Source organism: Leucoraja erinacea, chromosome 30 (genome assembly GCF_028641065.1).
Source record: "Leucoraja erinacea ecotype New England chromosome 30, Leri_hhj_1, whole genome shotgun sequence".
Lineage (NCBI taxonomy): Eukaryota > Metazoa > Chordata > Chondrichthyes > Rajiformes > Rajidae > Leucoraja > Leucoraja erinaceus.
Window position 1 is genome coordinate 6987653 of NC_073406.1, and position 24055 is coordinate 7011707.

At 43.5% G+C, this 24055-nt stretch overlaps 1 protein-coding gene across 1 annotated transcript; it reads left to right on the plus strand.

Moving 5' to 3' along the window:
- Positions 1–12362: 12362 nt before the first annotated feature.
- Positions 12363–22183, plus strand: park7 (parkinson protein 7). Its single transcript, XM_055659309.1, has 6 exons — positions 12363–12521; positions 15240–15341; positions 16218–16277; positions 17400–17469; positions 21028–21114; positions 21551–22183. Exons 1-6 carry the CDS (start codon positions 12432–12434, stop codon positions 21703–21705), a joined length of 564 nt encoding a protein of 187 aa, XP_055515284.1. The 5' UTR covers positions 12363–12431; the 3' UTR covers positions 21706–22183.
- Positions 22184–24055: the final 1872 nt, after the last annotated feature.

Here is a 24055-nt window from a genome sequence, read left to right on the forward strand (position 1 = left end):
TCAAAGCCTGGATATAAAAGGCTGATATCACTAAGAGTGGCCATGAGGGTTGTTGTAATCTGAAATTAGTTCACAGGTGCCCTTTAAGGGAAGGAGTCATGCCATGCTTCCCTAAAAAAGTGCTCAGTCATATTAATCATGTATCACTGTAGTAGTGAATATTATCATAATTGTCCATTTGCCAACAATCAATATATTCATAAATAAAGTTGCTGGAGCACTATTCTGGTCGTATTAATATTACAGTTCAGGACCATAATACTGGGGTGTTGAAAATCTGACAGAAAATGTGGTAAACGGTCAGCATGTCAGGCAGGATCTGAGGGGAGATAATCTTCCGTTTGCTCTCCTTCTCTTGCTGCCAGACTCATCCAAGAGTCAGGTTGTCTGAAGAAGGGTTTCGGCCCGAAACGTCACCTAGTTCCTTCGCTCCATAGATGCTGCTGCACCCGCTGAGTTTCTCCAGCATTTTTATGTGCCTTCGATCTTCCAGCATCTGCAGTTCCTTCTTGAACAACAGGTTATTGCTTCATATTGACGACCTTTTGTTAAGATTCAAGATTCAAGATTCAAGATTCAAAATAGTTTAATTGTCACGTGTGCCTGATGGCACAGTGAAATGAATTTCCATACAGCCATACAATAAAAATCAACAGGACACAACACACTATAGAGTTTGACATAAAACATCCCCACACAGCAGAATCAAAGTTCCCCACTGTGTGGGAAGGCACCAAAGTCAGTCTTTTTCCTCCACTATTCCCCATGGTCAGGGCCTCCCCAAGCCCTCCGCAGTTGCCGCTACGGGCGGCCCGATGTTCAAGACCGCTCGCCGGGGTGTTAAAAGTCCGACGTCGGGGCTGCGGGACGTCCTCAGCGGCGTGGACGCAGAGTCGGCCCCCTCCTACCGGAGTCTGCGGCTCCCAAAGTCCGCAGGCCGCGCCGGGTTGAGACAGCTGCTGGAGACCCTCTGCAAGGCGCCCCAGGTCTATGTTATATCATAGACTTGAAACAATGACTGTTTTTGTTTCCACAGATATTATTTGACCCGCTGAGTATTTCCAGCATTTTCTCACTCCTGATTTCCAGCATCCACATTATTTTGCCTTCACGTACAACACAGCAACAGCCCCTTCAGTTCCGGTGTCTCTGTTGGACATGGTGCGAAGATGAAGAAATCGCCTTTGCCTGCACGTGATCCATACCCTTCCACCCTCTGCATATCCATGTGCCTGTCTGAAAGTCTCATGAACGACACTATTGCATCTGCCTCCACCACTGCCCCTGGCATCGTGTTCCAGGCACTCACCACACTCTGTGTAAAAAAACTCGCCCACCCTCTCTAGGGATTGAAGAGGGTGACGAGGAGGAGGAGGGAGTGCTGGGGGATGAGGAGAAATGAGCCGCGCCTGTGCAGTTGGGGGCTGTGCGTGACTGGTGCAATATTGCATTGGGGGAGCGGCTTGCGTTGGGGGAATGGGTGAGTGGTGGAATCTAGCTTTGGGGCACCAGACCCAACGGGTCTGCACTTGGTCTCGTCTCCTTTAAACTTTGCCCCTCTGACCTTAATGCTCTGCCATATATTCCTTATATTTCTACACTACGAAAAGGTTCTGTCTATCTACCCTATCTATCCCAACGATAATTTTAAATACCGTTATCAGGTCTCCCCTTAACCTCTGGCATTCCAGAGAAAATAATTCAAGTCTGTGCAACCTCTCCATGTAGCTAATATCCACTAATTCAGGTAAAAAGCAGCATTTGATGCAGCATTTCTATTTTCGTTCATTACAAACATAAGCATGTGTCATAATAATTTGCTTGCAGTTCATGTGACCGATCTTTAATGACTGAGGTCTATTGACATCAGCATGTTGATGCTGCATGGATCACATGAGGCTGTGAAGTATTCAGTGCGCACGGCAGTGTCTGACGCACTGTGCTACGTACCTGCAATTACACAAGGGAGTTGGTCACCTTGTCTCCACATGAACACCTGGTGTCTCTAATGAGGCTGAACTTTTGCAAAATTGGTCATTGCTGGCCGCTAGTTTTGCTTCTCAGCTGATCTGATCCTTCGCCGTAGTCTTGATCAGTGGCGGACTGGGTCTAAAAATATTGGTTGCCAGGAGACAAAGGGGGCCCACGCACAACTACAATGCTATCATTTAACAGGGGCCCACTTGCCATCACTTGCTATCACTTCATCAGGGGCCCACTTGCCATTGGGCAAGCTGACACCCTGGCCAGTCCGCCACTGGTCTTGATTCAATGACTGACCCATCAAAAGATCCCCTCCACTCCATACTTTGCTGAAGCTCTTCCCCAGACAATGAATCTTTCGGCCTGCACCCTGGGGGCTGGATCTCTCTGGGTTTCAGAATCATTTGTGCTGGGACCCCTTCATTACCGGGGTGAGAGTATAATCTTTGTGTCTGCACTTTGCAACTGAAGCTACAGAGTGATGGTGTTGTGGGGAAGGGATAATGCACATTATTTATTTTGTAACCGTCATGCTAGTACGGTGACAAGCACCTTTAAAATACTGATCATTCCATTGTATATATTTTAACAATGTCTAATTTTTAACATGTGTTGGTTTTATATATTTTAGTTAATAATTTATTAAATTAGAAGTTGATTGGTCACAAAATCAAAATAGAAGAGGGGGGGTGTAAATTGATGAAAAAAATATAGATAAATGTAGCTTGATTTTTAATTGATGTGCAAACTAGCACCTTTTGTCGACAAGTAACACACTAAAATCAATCAACCCCTCATTGTTACCTCGTCATTGATAATGTTGAGTTTCTTCAGTACTGTTGGAGCTGATAATTGTAGAGTATTCCAACAAGGTTCTGACTTGTGGTGGGCAGATTGTAGAAAAGCTTTGGGATATTGGACAGCACAGGTTATCCAGCCTCTGCTCTGATCACTCAATAACTTGTGTTAAGTCTGGTCCACTCTGCTTCGTATCAATGGTGACCTTCAGGATATTGATGGTGGGCTAATGCCAACCAAAGGTTAGGTGGTTAGACATGTTCTTGTTGGAGATTGCCATCGGCAGCACTGTTGTAACTTGAATGTTTGTCTCCACTCATCAAGTGTCCAAATGTTATCTCGATTGTTCTGCATGTCGACATCCATCTCTGCGGTTTCCAATGGAGTAAAGAACGGAACTGAAGATTGTCCGGTCATCAGTGATCTTCCTCACTTCAGAATCAGTGAAAGAAAGTTACTTTTGCGACTTTGCTCTGAGGAATTCCTGCAGTGATGTATTGGGACTGAGATGACTGAGCACCAACAATCACAACCTTTTCCCTTGGGTGAGGCATGCTTGTAACCAATGGAGTGCATTTTCCTTGATGCTTCCTGTAGATTGATGATGCATGTGATACACCACTGATTTCTGTTTTATTAAGGATCCGTGATTCTGCCTTGATGTCAAGAGTCTTAGAGACATGCAGCATGGAAACAAGCTGTTCGGTCAAACGGTAATGACAAACGTCCAGTGTAGGACATTGAACACCAAATTGTGTCAGATATGAGCAGAGCCTATAAACAAAATAGTGCACTAGCAAACTACAGTCCAAGTGAAAAAAAGGCCAAAGAGGACCACATGAATATGAAAGGATTGGAGGAATATCGATCACGTGCAGGCAGAGGAGATTAGTTTAATTTAGTGTCATGTTTGTGGGCAGAGTGGCCTTTTCCTATGCTGTACTGTCTCATAGTGGGCGAGAGAATGGAAAAAAGGTTACGATTTCATATTGTAAATGTTACGTCAGATATAGAAGTTCTTTATTTAAATGTGCAAAGTACACATAATAAGTTAAATTAATTAACAATACAAATAAATTAATACAATTTAATTGCTGTTATGAATGTGGCTGTAGGGTGATCAAGATTGGAAATTGAATATCCAAGGGTGTTTGACGTTTAGGAAGCTGAGAATGAAAGGGAAAGGTGGTGGAAGTGACACAGATCGAAGGATGAAATCAGAGCAATGTTCAGAAAGGATAACGGCTCAGGACATCAAGATGGAGAATCAGAGGCACAAGGAACTGCAGATGCTGGTATCTTGAGCAAAACGCAACGTGCTGGAGGAACAAGGTGGCACAGGCAGCATCTGAAGAGGGACGACATTTTGGGTGGAGACTCTTCTTCAGACTCAAGGTGGAGAATCAGTCTACATAGAAGCATTCAGGGGCACAGTGTCAATGGCAGTTGTCTATCAGACTGCAACCAATAACGGTAATATAGGCGGTTACGTGGAACAGGAAATTAGAAATGTATGTAACATGGGGACCACAGTAACCATGGGTGACTCAAATCTACAAAATAGAATTAGATCTACATATTGACTTTAGGTGGAAGACGTTGAGAGGCAGTTACCATATTCCACGCCACCTGCACTCTCTGGTAGCTTGCGTGAATCACCAGGGCAAGGGCATGGTGACTTGATTGACCATGACCTTGGACAGAGTCTTGTAATCCATATCAAGCAGTGACTTGAGTTGTCATTCTGTGATCTCTCTCCTCGTTCCACACTAGTTGCTTGCTACAGGAGCAGATTCAACGTTCCTAGAGTCAATGCATTTCTCCCTGACTCTGGCTCCTTCAGGATGAAAAATGTTCATTTTGACCAGGTCACTGGGCAGCCGGGTATCTCAGCTTCTCCAATCTGGGTCATCTCTGTCAGGTTCCTCCTGTGAAACCTCAGGTCTTCCTGTAGGTGTCAGCTGACAGGAGGGAGTGTGGTTTTGTTATTTTATTATATGTATGACTGCAAGGCACGAAATATCGTTCAGACCGAAAGGTCTGAATGACAATAAAGGATAATTCAATTCAATTCAATTCAATTTGGTGTGACATTGATGGATGTGACCATCCTGAATTAGGTTGCTTTGGGTCAAAGTATTCCTTGGGTATTCCAGCTGCACGATCACTTGAAACTTGGCCAGGCTGGGCATCAGAAGCCTGGCCATGTTATCCAGTTTACTAACATCCAAACTGGATAGGCAACTGCTTCAATACTGCTGCTGATGTCCCACTGAATGCAGCTGGGTAGTGGGTTGACAGCAGTGGGTGCTGCTGAAGGATGCCAGCAGTTCCTTCCTCAGAACTGACAGGTACCGAGGATGCAACGGAGCCGTGCATTATGTCCACTCCAAGGACAAAACCTCTGTGGCCTCAGTTAGGTTGTGTCCACTCAGCAGAATTCACACAAAAGCAGCGGTAATGTTGGTGACCTGCTCCTCATCATTCTTTCATGTCAACACAATCGAATGGCTTGCTGGTGTGAAAGGTGAGAAGCAGTCCTATTGATGGGTCCTTCTGAACCTTCTGAATTTTGTGGTCAGCAGGGCAGTACTCTGCATATCACCAACTTGGACAATTTTACATTTTTATCAAGTCAATTAACCTACAAATCTGTACGTCTTTGGAGTATTGGGAGCAGTGGCGGACTGGCCAGGGTGTCAGCTTGCCTGATGGCAAGTGGGCCCCTAATGAAGTGGGCGCCCCATATCAAGTGGGCCCCTGATGAAGTGGGCCCCCTTTGTCTCCTGGCAACCAATATTTTTAGACCCAGTCCGCCACTGATTGGGAGGAAACCGGAGATCTCGGAGAAAACCTACGCAGATCACGAGAAGAACGTACAAACTCCATACAGACAGCACCCATAGACGGGATCGAACCCGGGTCTCGGGCACTGCATTTTGCTGTAAGGCAGCATCTCTACCGCTGTGCCACCGGGTCTGGGGACACAGTAGGACAGGCTTGACAATTAAGGATGACAATTTTTCTCGCCTGGAGCACCTGAGTGTATCTGATCCCTTTTCTCAATGATGTAGAACCACCTTCGCATAAAACAAAAATCAAATCATTTAATTGATTGAATTTAATGGAAGGAGACTTCTCTGGCTGTGACCTGTCACCATCAACCCCGAGTGTATTTGGGACACTGTAGAGTGAGCTTCACTGTGTGTCTGATTGTTCTGTGCTGATCCTGGGAGTGTCAATGATGGGAAGAAGAGGGAGCTTTATCCTGTTTCCACCACAGAGCAGGACTATGTTCAATGACGTTCACATTGCTGTCCATTATTGTCAGGTCCATGTGCTTTGAGAGAGGAGGAGGCCAATGTTAAAGTGACATTTGTAAAATGGTTTACTGTGTTAACTGTGTTCAGTGGGAAGGTTTATGTTGCTCTGACCTTTCACCCACTCACATACGTACATCACACACCACACGCAGTGCCTACACGCTGTACTTTTGCTCATTGGGTTCAACTCACTGTGGCTCAGCTCACTCTGAGAATTAGAATACATTAAGCATAAAGATTCAATCGTTGTGATGTAATAGACTCCAGAGCAAGCTGTCATTAAACTTTGCTTTATTCTTAATGAGGCAAGTGCAGAGAGAAGTCACGTTATCGTTCATTTCTTGGTGCTTAACTCGAAACCTAGAACATCAAGTGTTGCACAATTCTGTTCTGCCGTGCTTGTTATGTTAAACTTTGCCTGAAGTAATGGAAAGTCCACCCAAAATCAGGTCCTGATGTCATCAGCGGGACTGAAGCCCGCTCTTTGCACTAGTAAAGTACAAGACCCAGAACCTCTGCACCCACACTGTTCACTCCTACGCCTCTCACTTGCTGAACACAGTGCTGTCGCCTGGGCCCCGATTTACATGCGGTTGGAGCTGGGAACAAGTCATAGTCTCACTCAGCAAATGAACGGTAATAACTGACGTGGACTTGAAAGGAATCTCCACTGATGATGCCTCCAGTTTTATTTTGATTTTTGAGACTTTTCAACATTTCAAGATGGGCAAGTATTTATTGCCCATCTTTAACTGCAATTGCGGAGGTGATGGCAACTCACCGACTCAAACGGCTGCTATCATTCTGTTGGTATTCCCATGGTGTCATTAGATTGGGAATTCCAGAATGAAGGTATGGCAGTATCATTTCAAGTCAGACGGCTGGGAAGGGAATGGGCAGTTGATGGTATTCCCATGAGCCCGACTTGTGGTAGGAACTGGGGGTTTGGAAGATTGTGCATGTTGTCGCTGGTACACACTTCAGCCATTGTGTGGCGGTGATAGATAGAATGGTCCTCAGGGCTGTGGATACAGTAGTAATCAGTGGCTTACTTTATCCTAGATTATTTTAGTTTAGGTTCGAGGTACAACATGGAAACAGATCCTTTGGCATCTAGAGAGGAGGAATGGGTGACATTTCGGGTTAAGACCCTTCTTCAAGTCCCGTCCGAAGAAAGGACTCGACCTGAAACTTCGCTCGTTCCTTCTCTCCAGAGATGCTGCCAGTCCCGCTGAGTTACTCCAGCATTTTGTGTCTATCTTCGGTGTAAACCAGCATCCGCGGTTCCTTCCTACACATGTTTGCAAGTGGTTCAGCCTTATCTTCAGCATTCACACGCAGGGCCCAACCAACACCAGTGAGGATTGGAGCTTCCTCACACCCGGAGTCTGTTCACCACCTGCTTTGCTCTGTTAATTGTTCAAGAAGGAACTGCAGATGTTGGAAAATCGAAGGTACACAAAAGTGCTGGAGAAACTCAGCGGGTGCAGCAACATCTATGGAGCGGAGGAAATAGGTAACGTTTCGGGCCGAAACCCTTTGGGTTTCTATTTCCTTCGCTCCATAGATGCTGCTGCACCCGCTGAGTTTCTCCAGCATTTTTGTGTACCTTTGGTCTGTTATTTGACGGCATTGCAATGTGTTTGACAAATGGTGCCACCTGATGGCCAACGGGTGTACTACTGGAGAGAGACATTGTGCCTCAAAGTCACCGTCAAGGAGAAGCTCCACTGGATTCCAACAAGTTATCAGGTGGAGCACAGGGCTGAGAGAGCCAGCTGGATGCGCAGTCATTTCCCCCCTTTCCCCTGTCCCCTTCCACCTATATGCCTTCCTCTAGTTTCACATTTCACACTTCTTCTATCCTTGCGTCCTTATCTCACACATTTTGTCTTTTCATCTTTGGCCTTTGTCCACCCATCTGCCTATCAAATCCCTTCACCTGTATCCACCTATCAGCTGTATAGGAAGGAACTGCAAATGAAGAAGTAACTGGACCCAAAACATCACCTATTCCTTTTCTCCAGAGATGCTGTCTGGCCCATTGAGTCACTCTAGCTTTTTGTGTTTATCTCTACCTATCACTTGCCGGACATTGTCCAGTCCCCACCTCTTTTTCCAGCTTTCTCCCCCTTATTACAAACAGTCTGAAGGGTTCTGACCTGATGTTCTCCAAAAGATGCTGCCTGACCCTCAGCACATGGTGTATTTTTGTGTAAACTAGCAGCTGCAGTTCCTGTGTCTACATGTTAAAGAATAACCGTGTGTATGTCAAACTGGATCACGTTAAACGCATGAACGTAAATTCACCGTTAACCTCTTTATCTTCCCTTCTCATGTTCCCTTGCTATTCCTCAAATGACTTAGAGGATTACTTCCATTTATCAGCTCCAGCTCACATCTAACATTCCCCACTCCCTGAAAATCCTCTTCTAATTCACTCACAGCTGAACTTTCCACATCTCCATAGAGCAATTGATAACTCTCCTCTCTCAATACCACCTTCCTGAACTTCTCCCCCATTCACTAACTCACAAGGAGGTGTCTATGATACCCAGGGATGGTTGAACTGAAGTTTCCTCCAGTCTTGGAATGACCAAAACCATTGTCATTGGACCCCTCTCAAAGCTGGTTCTCCAGCCACCGTCTCCCTGTCTTTGCTCTTATCTCTAACGGACTATTCACAACCTTGATGTGATATGTGAACCCAAGCTGACTTACAGATCAGAATATGTAACACCACAAACATCACGTATTTCCACCTCGATAACATCAGCCAACTCCACTCTCATCTGGTGCAGAAACCCTTCCTCTTGTGCTTCTAGGTTTGATTATTTCTGGGCACTCCTGACCAACATCCTTGTTTATCCTCCACAAACATGACATCATTCAGAACTCTGCTGGCTAGGTCCTATCTTGTACCAAGGCTGGTTCAGTCCCCCAGATGTGAACCTGGTGACTTATGCGGGTTACAGATTAACCTAGGCCTCTGTTTTTTTTCATCTCATGCTTCTTTTCCTGTTCTCTGTGGCCTTATTATTCCCTATTTCTCTTCCAGCCTTGGAATCACCATCACCATCCCCCTGTCCATTTCCACCCCACGTCGCAGTGAATAGGAAGGGACTGCAGATGCTGACTTAAACAGATGATAGACACAAAATGCTGGAGTATCTCAGGTCTCGACTCGAAACATCACCCATGCCTTCTCTCCAGAGATACTGCCCATACCGCTGAGTTACTCCGGTCTTTTGCGTCCATGTTGCTGTGAATTGTTCATGCTTCTTCCTTTGCCGACTTTGGATCATCCATGGCCAATTTCCATGACCCTAATGAGTGGACTTTGCCCTCGGTCCTTGAACCGCCTCTGTCTCACTGCTTTGCCTTCTTCCAATAAAGTGCATCATCGGTCTTAATTTCTCTTTCCGTGGATCCATAACAATTTATTTCAGCCGTGTGAGGCTCTTTAAGAAGTTAAGCAACATGTTGTTGTTGTTATTGGAACACAATGTAAGGTTGTTGAGGCAATAGTTAAAGTATGTTTAACTTTATGCATACAGTCTGTTAAAGCAATTGTTAAAATATTGTTACTGTATTTATGCAAAATCATACAGAAAATTACCTCCACCTGTCTCACCTCCGAAAATTCATGACGATGGAATATTCTGAAGAGCAAGAGTGCTGGGCTAAGAGAAAGTAATAGCAAAGTAACAGCAAAGGTGATACCATTGTAAGAATTTGCATGCAAGGTAACATTTTGTGCCCACAAGATGAAAGATTCTACTGGGCAAAGAACCCAAGGCTGAAAATGATGATGCATTTGTTCTAAAGTCTGTAAAAATGTTGAAACAAGGAAAATGTTACTGCTCTTAGAACAAGACAGATGGAGAACACAATATCCTACACTTGAAAGACAAATGGCAATTAAATTATCAATGATAGCTGACAAAGACACAAATTATTTGCTCTAAGGGGAACAAGATATTTGCTCTGAATTTGGTGAGTGGCCATAAAGAAGTTTAAGCAGAGATACGAAGAACTGCAGACGCTGGAATCTTGAGCGAAAAACAAAGAGCTGGAGAAGCTCAGCAGGTCAGGCAGCATTTCTGGAGGCAACAGAAAGATGACGTTCTGGAGAAGGGTCCTGACCCGAAACGTCATCTGTCCATTTGCCTCCACAGATGCTGCCTGACCCACTGAGTTTTTCCAGCTCTTTGTTTTTTGCTCAATTGGTGTAAAGTCATTGCTTAAAACAAGACAACAAGGTTTCTGGTTTCCATTAGTCATGGTAAATACAACTGAAATTCAAGTGCAGTCTGCAGTCTTGTGGTTTGTGAAAGGTGGGAAGGGTATTTGAAAGTGTTTCGGGAGGATGGGGTTGGTGATCAGATTGGAAATGGTGGCTGTGGATTGTTGAGCCAAGCATTTATTCAATATTTGCAGTGTGACATAGTGTCATATAGTCATAGAGCACAGAAACAGGCCCTTCAGCCCACCTTGTCCATGTCGACCTATATGCTATTTGACCATATTAGGTCTATATCCTTCTATCCCTTGTCTATTTAAATGTCTGTATAGATTACCCTAAACATAGTAATTGTATCTGACTCCATCACCTCCTCTGGCAATGCATTCCACATATCAACCACTATCTGTCTGAAAAATATCTTTCTCCTCAGAGTCCCTTTAAAATTCCTTCCTCTTGCCTTAAACCTAGAATCTTAAATCTTGTTTTAGAAAGAACTGCAGATGCTGGAAACATCGAAGATAGATAAAGAAACTGGAGAAACTTAGCGGGTGAGGCAGCATCTATGGAGCGAAGGAATAGGCGATGTTTCGGGACAAGACCCTTGTTCAAACTGATGTCAGAAGGGGTTCCCCTATTCTACTATAGATGAGGTTCTCACCAGGGTCTCCTCTATATCCCGCAGCTCCGCTCTCACTCCCTATCCCCCTACTCGTAACAAGGACAGAGTTCCCCTTGTCTTCACCTTCCACCCTACCAGCCGTCGCATACAACATATAATCCTCCGACATTTTCGCCACCTTTAACAGGATCCCACCACTGGCCACATCTTTCCACTCCTCCCCTTTCTGCTTTCCGCAGAGACCGTTCCCTCCGTAACTCCCTGGTCAATTTGTCCCTTTGCATCCAAGCCACCAAACCACAGGAAATGCTACACTTGTCGATTTACCTCCCCCCTTGACTCCATCCAAGGACCCAAGCAGTCTATCCAGGTGAGGCAGAGGTTCACCTGTACCTCCTCCAACCTCATCTACTGCATCCACTGTTCCAGGTGTCAACTGCTCTACATCGGTGAGACCAAGCGCAGGCTTGGTGATTGCTTCGCCCAACACCTCCGCTCAGCTTGCAATATTTTTCTTTTTAATTTTTTGGTATGTTAACTCGACGAGACAGGCAGAGTTGAGCTGGATTTAGCACTGCTTTTCTGTGCTGGCTGTGGGCGCCGCTCCCGTCTGACTCCCGACGTCTCTGGCTGCCTCCAGACGGGGTGGAGTGGGGGGCACCCGGGAGGGGACGGGGATGGTACATTGGCAGTTCGGCAGCGATTGCGGCGCCGGAGACCCGGGTTCGATCCTGGCTGCGGATGAGGCCCAGGTCTGTGTACATACCGCGGCATGGCTGCCGTGAGTGTTTTTCGCTTGTGACCTATGACCTGGCCATGCGCAGTCGGAATACCAAACTCGCTTATATAAACAGCATTTCGTGTCTATCTTCGGTGTAAACCAGCATCTGCAGGTTCCTTCCGTAACATAAAAACAAAATGTTCCAGTTACTGGAACTATGAAATAGAATAGAATAGAATAGTTTATTGTCATTGCACAATACTGTGCAACGAAATTCCATTGCATCTCCTTCGGTTTAAAAAGAACAAACACAACAGCCATTGACTCACATATACACATAATCAGTAAAAACATAATAAATAGGTATTACAAATATATATATATATATTTTTTTTAAATTTTATTTTTATTAGAAGTACGGTAAATTACAATACTACACAACACATATATCTTAATACATTTTTTGTATCGCTTCATTTTTTTTTGAGCTTTAAGAAAAAGGTAGAAGTAAGGAAAGTAAAGAAAGTGCGCGAGAGTCGTGAAGTGCAAGAGTGTTGGGAAAATATTTTAAAGAAATAAAATCTTGCCAGAGTGGGACTATTTCCATCTTTGTTTTATTTATCTGTTTCACTGTTGATTGAGTCCGGCGCAGTTTAGCTAATTTTGAGATTGCTCCGCACCGTCCCAGCTCGGGACCCGTACTGCGCTCGCCGTGCACCCGCGGCGCGATCTTTGGCCAAGATGGCGGGCAAGCGGGCGCTGCTGATCCTGGCCAAAGGCGCCGAGGAGATGGAAGTCGTGATCCCCACCGACCTGATGCGCCGAGCCGAGGTGAGCAGAGTGCAGCCGACATCTTTCACTTTAACGAAAAATTGCGTCGATGAATCGTCTGGTGAAAGGTTAATTTGAGGCGAGGCTCAGAGCGCAGTGCGAGGTGTGATTGACGTGGGGATTGTCCAATCAGCACTGAGCCTGGGCGCCCCGGGCAGACAGGCGGCCAATCAGGTGGCGGCGGGGGCGGGACATGGGTGACATTCTTAGAGGGTCACAGACCTGCAGCCAGTGTTGGCAAGTACACTTGCAGCTCTATCCAGTGTCAATTCACAGTTTTGAACTGTTACTTTTGGCAGTCTTATAATTATAACAACTCAGAAGTTATTTTGAGAGGCTATATTTAAGAGGGAGTTAGATGTGGCCCTTGTGGCTAAAGGGATCAGGGGGTATGGAGAGAAGGCAGGGACGGGATACTGCGTTGGATGATCAGCCATTATCATATTGAATGGCAGTGCAGGCTCGAAGGGCCGAATGGCCTACACCTGCACCTTTTTTCTATGTATCTGTGAATGAATTACTTGCAGAGAGTCATTTGAGAAATCAGGCCCTTCAGTCCACTTTCTTCCAGAGATGCCACCTGACCCGCTGAAGACACACAAAAAAACGATGATAGACACAAAAAACTGGAGTCACTCAGCGGGACAGCTGAGTTAAACCATTTTTTTGTGTCTAGGTGGTGACCAAGCACTAGTTTCAAAAATAGACACAACGTGCTGCAGTAACTTAGCCTGTCAGGCAGCACCACTGGAGAAAAGGGCTGGGTGACTTTTCAGACTGAAGACGGGTCCCATCACCAAAACGTCACCTATCCTTTTTTTCAGAGATGCTGCCTGACCTGCGGAGTTACTCCAACACGATGTGTCTATCTTTGGTATAAACCAGCATCTGCAGTTCTTTATTTCTACTAGTTTCAAAAATCAAATCAAGAGTGTTTAATTATCATGTGCTGACAACAGAACATTGAAATTCTTACTTGTAGCAGCTTAACAGGCCTGTAAACATTTACACTATCACTAACTCCTTTTAATTTTCCCCACACTCATCAACTCTTCTTTTTCTTCCCTCATCTACCCCCTTCTGCTGTCTGCACTCATCTACACACCAGGGGCAATTTGCAGTGGCCAATTAACCTACCAACCCACACATTTTTTTGTTAGGATGTGGGAGGACACTGGAACACTCAGAGGAAACTGTGTGGTCACAGGGAGAATGTGCAAAATCCACATGGACAGTACCTGAGTTTATGATGTGTTTAAGAGGGAACTGCAGATGCTGGAGAATCGAAGGTTACACAAAAAAGCTGGAGAAACTCAGCGGGTGCAGCAGCATCTATGGAGCGAAGGAAATAGGCAACGTTTCGGGCCGAAACCCTTCTTCTTCTTCTTCAGGTCTGAAGAAGGGTTTCGGCCCGAAACGTTGCCTATTTCCTTCGCTCCATAGATGCTGCTGCACCCGCTGAGTTTCTCCAGCTTTTTTGTGTAACCTGAGTTTATGATGGTGCCTAATTAACTACTTTGACTCAAGTAGGATCTATTTTGTCTAAAAGTTACCATATCCTTTTTTTTTTAAAGATTACTTTTGTTATGGTGATGGAAGATTGTGTAGTGGGAGAGTTTGAAAAGCAAAAAGCAAAATGCTAATGTTGGAAGCAAAATAAAAGAAATGTTGGGATCAAGCAGTAATTGTCAAACACAACCAACAAATGCTAATTCTGTTTTTGCTTAAAGATGCTGCCTGACCAGCTGAGTATTTCCAGGCATGTTTTTTGGCCAGGCATTTCTTTCATTGTGAATGCGAAGTGCTTTCAGTTAATATTTCACTTAGAAGCATCTTCAATTGCATGGTATGAATGTGTTTATCAGTCCAACTTGTTGAACTATCATGTGAACCTCAAGCATCCAAGATAGTATGTGGTGCTCCTGTGGAGCTCTTGAAAGTTCTGATTTGTTCTGATTTGAATCTTTCAAATGAAATTAAACTGAGTCCTTCATTGTACCTGTGGAAGATTCCATGGGATGATTTTGCTAAAGAGGACAATGCTGTCCTTGTTGATCGATGTCCCCTCTTGCAAAAAAAATGAACCACCTGGTTATTGAGGTGAGAATGCCTGCATTTGTTCAAAGTATTATTTTGACTGAGATGCTCCGAGTCAATGAGAATCTGTCATTGATGGATGGAGCAGAGGGCAAATTCTGTTGGCAGACCATTTTCTTTTCACTCAACAAGAGCATTCTTTGCTTCCTGTCACCATAATCCTGAGTTGCACTTCAACCAATCTCACTGGTTTCCCAATTGGTTCACTGAGATCTTGGTTCCTATGCTCCACTTAAATTCACTGGTCCCTTGTCCTGTTAATGTGACAACTTTGGCCTGCCCTCTGCCACAGGTGTTCTTTGTTCTCTCTACTCTTGTCTGCCATGCAAAGAAATCATTAATTTCTCTCCCTGCTAATGTTGCCTTACCTGCTGAGTGCTACTAGCATTAATGCTTTTGTTTTGGTTGTAAAGCACCTGCATTTTTTTTTGTTAAAATTAAGCTGTTTGATGTTTCCTTTTCATGAAACTAAATGCTAAATAGTATTACCATAAACCCACTTTGGCTTTAGAAATTTTAGTGGCAAGTTTGGAGTAACAAACCGTGCTGCTGTGCTGTGGTATTGTTGCTTTGACTTTTCAATTGGCAATTCGCTTACCAAATAATTACTTTGTGTTTCAGATCACGGTAACAGTGGCCGGGCTGGCCAGTTGTGAATCAGTAACCTGCAGCCGTAATGTGGTCATTTGCCCTGACTCCAGCCTGCAAGATGCAATCAAACAAGTATGTCATACCTCTATTTCTGTAAGAGGCTTGTGTAAAGTCTTGCTTTGGGGGGAAATGGTCATTTAAGTAAAACCTGAACAGAGCTGTACTGCACCAATTACATTCTTATATTCTGATTGCGAGCAGTTTTGATAGTTAGATGAAATGAAAGCACAGGTTTGCCTCCAGCAAGCATTTCCACATCAAATTGGTGTTTCTTGCACATTCGCTGGGCTAGTGGAAGCAAAAGTGTTATGAATGGCTTTGTTTCCATTACCAAATGGCATGCCATGCCAGTCATCTCCATTTGTTTGTCAGACTAATATCTAAGTGCACCACAGAACACCGAATGTGGTAGCTCTAAAATGTACACTGCCAAGCTGAACATTTCTCCAATGAGACTTGCTGCATTGTGTACAGGGAGAAGAACAAATGAGGAAACTGGGTTATCTATAAGGAGCTGGTGAAGACTTTAAGCCAGATGTCCTCTGTAGTATTCAATTGTATACTGTGCTTTGCTGTTACTCTAAGACCCTGCACATCTCTGAATTATGTATTCACATAGGTACACTGTTGTACTGAATACTGGACAGTGCTATAGTCTCAAACCAGTATCTGTTCTGCAACTTGTTCTTTTGTTTTCTAGTTAGTGAGAGGGAACTAGCAAATCATGTATAGCTGAGTTTGAATGACAAATGAAGCAAGACTTGTTGAGCAAATAAAATGTAGGATTTAGTGTGACTGTTAATGGACATTTTATCTACTTTTCATCCAAACCGTGTTTGATTCCTTCTCCGCAGCATAATAGATTCACGACCTTCATTTCTGTACAGAAAGGGGCAAAGTGGTCAAGTTGGAAGAATGGATGAACTTATTCTGTTCCTTTTTTTGCAGGGGCCATATGATGTAGTTGTATTACCCGGAGGAAATCTTGGAGCCCAGAATTTATCTGAGGTGATCTTGAGTTACTTGTACCTCAGCCATTCAGTTACTTGTCTTGGAAACAATACATATTGGTTGGTGTTCTGTTTACTCCGCGTGATCTCATTTTTGGTGCATCATTTTATTGGCCGTCCAAAAATGCTTTTAGTCAAGGAATCACTTTCAAAGACCAAACTGGTCTCTGTAGACCAATGTGATGAACATAAGTCCCAGTTGTGATGTGCTCCAGAGATAAACAGCAGGAAGTTGCTTTGTATTTTAATAGAGTTAAAGCAGCTTTGTCGCCACCACTTAAGTCTTACAAATAGCATTGAGACTCCCAGAGTAGCATTGTTGGTTTCACCGTGCAATAAAATGCTGTGCAGAGACTTGATACTTGTGTGGTAATGATGGGTAATGATTCCAGAAAGAAGTCCTGGGAATAAAATAGGCCAGTGTAGAATACCGCAGGCAGGTATGTATTCTATTTATGATGGGTGTGGTGGAAAAACCCACTACGGATACACTTTAATAACTTTAATTTTTAGACCAGATCATGAAGTTTGGACACATTAATACTGTTATAGTTATTTGGGGGGAGGACAGAAAAAATGTAGAGCCAGAGAATTAGGAATTGAATTTGAATTATTGTCTGAGTGGCAGAAACCTTTTTCTTCGCACTAGCTCTTCCCTTCCCCCTCCCTCCCTCCATACCCCCAGATGTGCGAAAGGATTTCCAGACCTATCTTTTCTCAACTAGGAGAAATGGAGGGGCTGTTATAACTTAGACACAAAATGCTGGAGTAACTCAGCGAGTGAGGCAGCATCTCTGGAGAGAAGGAATGGGCGACGTTTCGGGTCGAGACCCTTCAGACTGATCAGGCTGTTAGAACTTGGTAGACCTGCGTAACTATCAGAAGAGATAATAGGTGATTGATGACTTCTGATGTGCTCTTGGCATTTGGGATGCTTTTTTTCTATTAATTATATTTTGCATGACAACATTTTCAGAATAATTGATTCCTGGAGCGTTATGCAATGCAAAAGAAGGTAATCAAGAGCAATATATATTGGCAGTAACAGGAAAGTTATAATGCCTGTTGAAAATGCAAATTCACGATTTTTAATTGAAACGTTTTTCTCTTATTTTACTAGTCTCCTGCTGTAAAAGAAGTTTTGAAGGCCCAGGAAGCTAGAAAGGGTTTGATTGCTGCCATCTGTGCAGGTATGTGCAGGTGTTATTGGCTTGAATACAATGTATGCTCTCCCTTGTGGTTCCATGGTGACTAGGAAGATTGCATGATTTATTTCTGGTTGGTACTACATTAGGTACTCTTTCTCTCGGGTCAGTCAAATTGACCTCCTTTGCATCTGGATTATTAAGGCTTAAATTAAGTAGCATGTCTGTGCCATCGTTTGTTGTCCAGTTATGTGTCTGCTCTATCAAACTGATTTGCAACATAATAATATGCCCCTCCTTAATTAGCTGACGTTACACATTATAAATAGCTGCTTGAAAGTGATTAGCAACCGAGTGACTAATAAGAGTGAATATTGGATTGGATAGTGCATCTGATGTTTTGGATGGTACCGTTGATGTAACAAGAAGTGTTTCAACCAAGAGAAATTGACAGGAGCTCACACGGACTTGAGGATTGATCCGAGGAGAATGTTTTGTTACAAAAGGAAGAATGAGGAAGATATTGAGAGAAAATCTTGTTTAGGGTTCAGCAACTGGAGACAAATGTACCATTGACTGAATTTCTAATGCATGGGTACATAATTGGGGCAGATAAACAAGGGTTCCTGGGCAAGAGAAGATTAGATATAAGGAGAGTATAGTAGGATCTGAAAAGAATGCATATTTTTAAATTGAGACATTGCTAGACTGACAAGGTGTATAGGTCACCCAACATTGTTAGGTGAAGAGGAGTTGGTGGAAGTTGAGGTGTGGGGAGGAGTTTTGAGTATCAGGAAGCTTTGAGAAGGTCCATTAGAGTTGCTTTGGAATAATCATGTCTTGGGTTACAGGCATGAATGAGGCTTTCAGTAGCAGGTCAGCAGGGTAGGTGGAAAACAATCGAAGTTATGGAGGTGGAAACGGACTGGATTAGAGAGAACATGGCATGCACAGTCCAAAGCTATGGCAACCAGGTTATAGAGAATGGTGTCATGGGCAGCTGCAAGGGAGAAAAGTGGAAACTGGCCCTTCAGCCCATCATGTCCATGCCCACCATGTTAAAACTAGTTCTATGTTATCCCACTTTTGCATCCACTCCCTGCTCACTATGGGCAATTTACAGAGGCCAATTAACCAACAAACCCACATGTTGTTGGGATGGGAGGAAACCGGAGCCCCCAGGAGAAACCCATGCAGTCACAGGGAGAGTGGGCAAACTCCACGCAGACAGCACCCGAGGTCAAGATTGAACCTGGATCTCTGGCTCTGTGAGACAGCAGCTGTGCCACTGTGCCACCCCAGGAAGATAAACCACACTGGTGGTTCTTCTGGCTACAACTAGACACACAAGGACAGGAAAATGTGAGCAGTCTCATTTAACTGGGTGACAGTAAAAGCAGGATGTGGAAGGTCATGTAAGGGAGGGGGGGGAGGGGGAGGGGGTTGTGGTGAGGCAGTAATTCGAGCCTTAAACTCTTTCAATCGCTGGAATTGAATTTGCTGAGGTGATGTTTAGAATAATACCAACTAAAATCATGGGATGGAATTTGAGCATTACAGCATTGCAGGGTGCCATTTCCTGTGGGTTTTTTCTGAAGCCAGGCTGAAACTTGTAACATTAGTGTGAAATGTTTGAATTTGACTGGTTGATTCTTGGGTTGAAGAATTCTTTTTGTAGCTTTTATAAACGCTGGGCAGTATCAACTAACACTCACACAGGCTGCTCTCTAGCACCATTTGACTTTATTTGTGTTAATCAGATTAGTGTTTACTCCACACAGTCTGTGCTGAACTTTCCTGAGTGACATTTGTAGCATGTTGAAGCTGTCATACACATCTATGATGCCCACTAGAACGTTGCTATTGTTGCACCAGTAGCAAGGACCAGTACAGTACACTTTATCCTTTATGTATCCTTTATCCTTTACCCGTACATTGTGCACGCTGACTGTAATCGTACATAGTCTTTTTGACTGGATAGCATGCAACAAAAGCTTTTCACTCCAAATCGGTATGTGACAGTAATAAGTCCTAATCACTAAGTGTGAGCAGTGAATTCTTTCCACTGACTCAAGTGCAAAGAGTCTCTTTGCCTGGAGGAGGAAGGGAGATAAATACAAAGATTTATATCTGCGATTACTGTCGGGGCAAGTGGATCCTGACGGACCCATCTCATTTACTATCTGATTTGTTTTTAATATTGTTGACCTACCAGCAGGTTATTTCCATTACGATATAGGAAAAACAAGTTATTTTTGGCCATCACTGACTATCCCCAATTGCAAGTTTGAAATGTTTAAGCCAATTCAAATACATCTGAGTACAAATCAAACCCATATTGGGGGTTTTGATTTTACCATCTTGATGCTAACATCGCAGGTTTACATATTTTCACTATTTTCATATTTAACCTTGAGCATGTGCTCTTTTTCAAAGTCAAAGTAGCCTTTATTGTCATTCAGACCTGGCGGTCTGAACAAAATGTTGTTGCCTTGCAGTCTTACATATAGTAAAAATGACAAAAACGCACAATAAGCACAAATTAACATCCACCACAGTGAGTTCGCCAGGCACCTCCTCACTGTGATGGAAGGCACAAGTCTTAAGTCTTTGTCTCTTCCCTTCTTATTCTCTTTGTCTCTTCCCTTCTTATTTTGTTGCATTTGTGACAATATTTCTAGTTGTCTATGGTTAATGTGCATATATGCTGAGTTCAGAAGAGATCATTGGTGTTTTTATTTCTCTTATACAGTCAGTGGTTAAGGAATGTGTTAAAATAAACTTTTTGTGTTGATAGAAACTTCCTGTTGGTTTGAGAGTTTGGGACTAATGAGCCATGGTGTAAAATATTGTGCCAGGCCTTTCAGGACTGCAGTCAAAAATATTTTCCACATGCAGAAATGAGTAGAATTTGGAATAACAAGAAACCACAGATGCTAGTTTATACCAAAGATATACACAAAGTACTGGAGTAACTGAGCAGATCAGGCCGCATCTCTGGAGAAAATGGATAGGTGATGTTTAAGGTCGGGAGCCTTCTTCAGACAGAGCTTATGGGGGAGTGGGGGGTAAAAACTGAAAGCGAAAAGGGGCCGGACAAATTATGGCCACAACAGATGAACGGGCAAGGGGATTCCCTGATAGGTAGATTATTGGTTAAAGCTAGAGATAGGAGCAAATATGAGCCCAAGAATTGCAAACTGATGCTAGTTGAAGGACTTTTGGTGGAGGTGGGGTGCATTTGGTGGAGCCTCATGGCTGTCACATGAATGTGGTTGGTCCACGACAGATCATTGGTAATAATAACGCCAAGGAACTTGAATATCTAAACCATTTTCACTTCCTCACCATTGATGCTGAATGTGGTATGTACACCATGCTTACCAAAGTCAGTAACTAGCTCCTTCAGATAGACACAAAATGCTGGAGCAACTCAGCAGGACGGGCAGCATCCCTGGAGAGAAGGAATGGGTGACGTTTCGGGTCAAGACCCTTCTGAAGAACACCTTCCGAATGGTCGGCGGACTTGGTATACACAGTGTGCTCTCATTGGTCTGATTTGTGTGCTAACGTTCTGCCTAAATGTCATTATCTGTCTTGCAGGCCCCACAGCTCTGCTTGCTCATGGGATTGGCTATGGGCACAAAGTCACAACCCATCCATTGGCTAAGGACAAAATGATGACTGGAGGTAATGGCTAGATTTTATGATGCCTGATCACGTTTTTATGATTTAATGTAAAATGCGAGATTCAAATTAGTAATGAAACCCTCAAGTTGCTGAACGCTTTAGTTTCCTATTATTACTCATCTTATTTTGGTGTGCTCGGGTACATAACACTGCACCAGGACAACACAGACATAGACCCTTGCTGGCCTAATGCCTGATCTGCACAATTTACTCTGGTTATGGTCTTGGGAGAAGAGCTTTAAGAATGCAGGCTGTTTTTTCCCCAATCACTTTGGGAAATCTTTAAGGATGGGATAAAGCTTTGCTTCATTTCAAGAAATTCGTTTTTTTGAAATCTATTTTGTAATCTTATGCAAGCACAATAATCCTGTAGTTTTATCGATTCTCGCACAATGTTCTTGAAATGTTTCCCAATACTTTGCTTATTCTCTATCAGATAACTATACCTACTCAGAAGCTCGTGTGGAAATAGATGGGAACATCATCACCAGCAGAGGGCCAGGCACCAGCTTTGAATTTGGCCTTGCAATTATTGAAAAGCTTCTGGGAAAAGAGATGGCTGAGAAGGTCAGGATCCCCTTGGTTCTGTGAAATGCCACCTGTGGCATACTGTGTGGAGGGATTGGTTCAATTGTTTTGAAACTAGAAAGTCCCTTGTGCATCATTAAGATATAATAATGTCTTTAAGACTATCAAGTTAAACGTTATGAATGCAGCAGGGATATAAAATGTGAACTCGCCAGAATTAAATCCTGACGGTATATACAAAAAGCTGCATTTTTATTGTGTGAATCAAATAGCTGCCATTTGCTCCGGTTGAGATGAGAACATGTCATCACTTCCCTGGACATGCTCCGTATCCTGCTTTTCCCATGTAACTTCAAAGCAAGACAATTTTACTTTTTGTATAGTTTTGCAAAATTGCTGTTACACATTTGGGAACGAAATATTTTCTAATTGGCTTCCTATTCATTTAGAGAAATGTTTGCTCAATCTTTTCAACTGAAAAATGTGCATTAGCAGTGTTTTCAATTTTTTTTCCATCTCAAAGTTCAGGTGATTTCTGAAATTATGTCTAAAAAAAAAAAGTTGTTTGATTTCCAGTGAATACTTAATGATGATCATTGGAAAGTGTAGAATTAAATTGCCACAAATTATTTGGCTTTGGAATTCCTACTTGCTAGACCTGCAGTCTTTGAATCAACCCTAAGCAACAGTATTTCAGTACTGGTGGACACAAAAAATGCCGGAGTAACTCAGCGGGTGAGGCAACATCGCTGGAGAAAAGGAATTGGCGACGTTTTGAGTCGAGACCCTTCTTCTCGACTAGAAACGTCGCCCATTCTTTTTCTCCAGAGATACTGCCTCATCGCTGAGTTACTCCAGCATTTTGTGTCTACCTTCGATTTAAACCAGCATCTGCAGTTTTTTCTTACAGTATTTGAGCACTCACAGCCTTGTAAATTGGCTGTCAAAATATCAAAAACTGGTGTGGTTTTAGTAGATTAATTTATTGCACCAAATAAAAATTGATCACAGCTGTCTTTCGTGTTTACATTTCTGCTACCTGGTACCTTGAATTTACGGTAAAACCAGTGGTCACCTTCATAACCAAGCAAGGTTTGCTTTCAAGTGTCAATATATGGAACTATTATCTCAAGGTACTGTGGAGCAACAGTAACTTCGGTATGTTATTGTAGCAGTCAATTTTCCCTGTGAGGATTCCCTGTGAAGGAGAATTGACACAATATTACATAAGGTAATTGGTACAGAAGAGGACTTTTGAAATGTGATCTGAGGAACATTTTTGGATTGAATGTTTCTGGCCCAATACGAAAGGCTTTGCAAGAAAAATAGTTCTAAGAAATGTGCCAGGTGAAGCGGACGATACATTCATGGGGTAACTTCTAGGGAATAGAGATAACAATACCACGGTGGCTGATGTATAAATGAACTGTTTGTCAGAGACAAAGTATCAAAGTAAACAATGTAATAAAATTGTAGCTACTGAAATTGTATCGAATCTCCTGCTGTTATTATTGATCTTAAGAGTATATAGACTTGGTATAGTTTGAGAGACTCCACAGAGGGTCTCCAAGAGAATGTCTGTTTTTGATGAATAAAGACCTTCATGACTAGAACTTCAGTTTTTCTGAGTGACTTAGTTGTTTGGACCTGTTCCAGCTTTCTTCCCCCCACCTTTACCCCACCTCAATCAGTCCGAAGAAGGGTACTGACCCAAAACATCACCTATCCATGCCTTCCAGAGATGCTGCCTGACCCGCTGAGTTATTCCAGCACTTTGTCTTTTTTTTGTGCTTTGATTCCCAAAACAAAAAATGGCATTTTAAAAAATTACCTGTTAAACTTATTAATACAGTGACTGTAGGATTTCTGATACGTAGCCATAGATGGCGAAAACGGAAGAGCTGGACAAGTATCTGAAAGGAAATCCCTTCCTGAGCTCTGGGGCAGAGCGATGTTTTAGTTTTAGAGATACAGCAAGGAAACAGGCTCTTCGGCCCATAGAGCCAACCATCAATCAAACTTTCACGCCAATTCTATGTTATTCGCACTTTCGTACCCACTTCTTGCACACTCGGGGCAATTTACAGAAACCAATTAGCCTACAAACATGCAAATCTTTGAGACATGGGTCGAAAACCATATGGTCACAGAGAGAATGTGCACACTCCAAACAGACAGCATCCGAAGTTAGGATGGAACCTCGGTCTCTGGTGCCGTGGGCCAAATGGTGAGATGATGCAGAAGGGAGATGCCATTTCTGCTTGAACCTGGTGTTTGGGGAAAAGTGGTAAGAGAAGGGAGAGTCAAGGGGGGGGGGGGGGGGGGGGAGAAGTGTAAGGAGGGAGGAGGCGTAAAGGTAGGGGGGAAGCCGGGTGTGTGTGAGGGGGAAAGAGGGGGGGAGGGGGGGGGGATT

Excerpts from the sequence above, each read along its gene's own strand:
- park7 (XM_055659309.1), top strand. The coding sequence starts at position 12,432 with ATGGCGGGCAAGCGGGCGCTGCTGATCCTGGCCAAAGGCGCCGAGGAG. Across the intron at positions 15,342-16,217 it reads TGCAAGATGCAATCAAACAA|GGGCCATATGATGTAGTTGT; the intron begins GTATGTCATACC and ends CTTTTTTTGCAG. Across the intron at positions 17,470-21,027 it reads GATTGCTGCCATCTGTGCAG|GCCCCACAGCTCTGCTTGCT; the intron begins GTATGTGCAGGT and ends TCTGTCTTGCAG.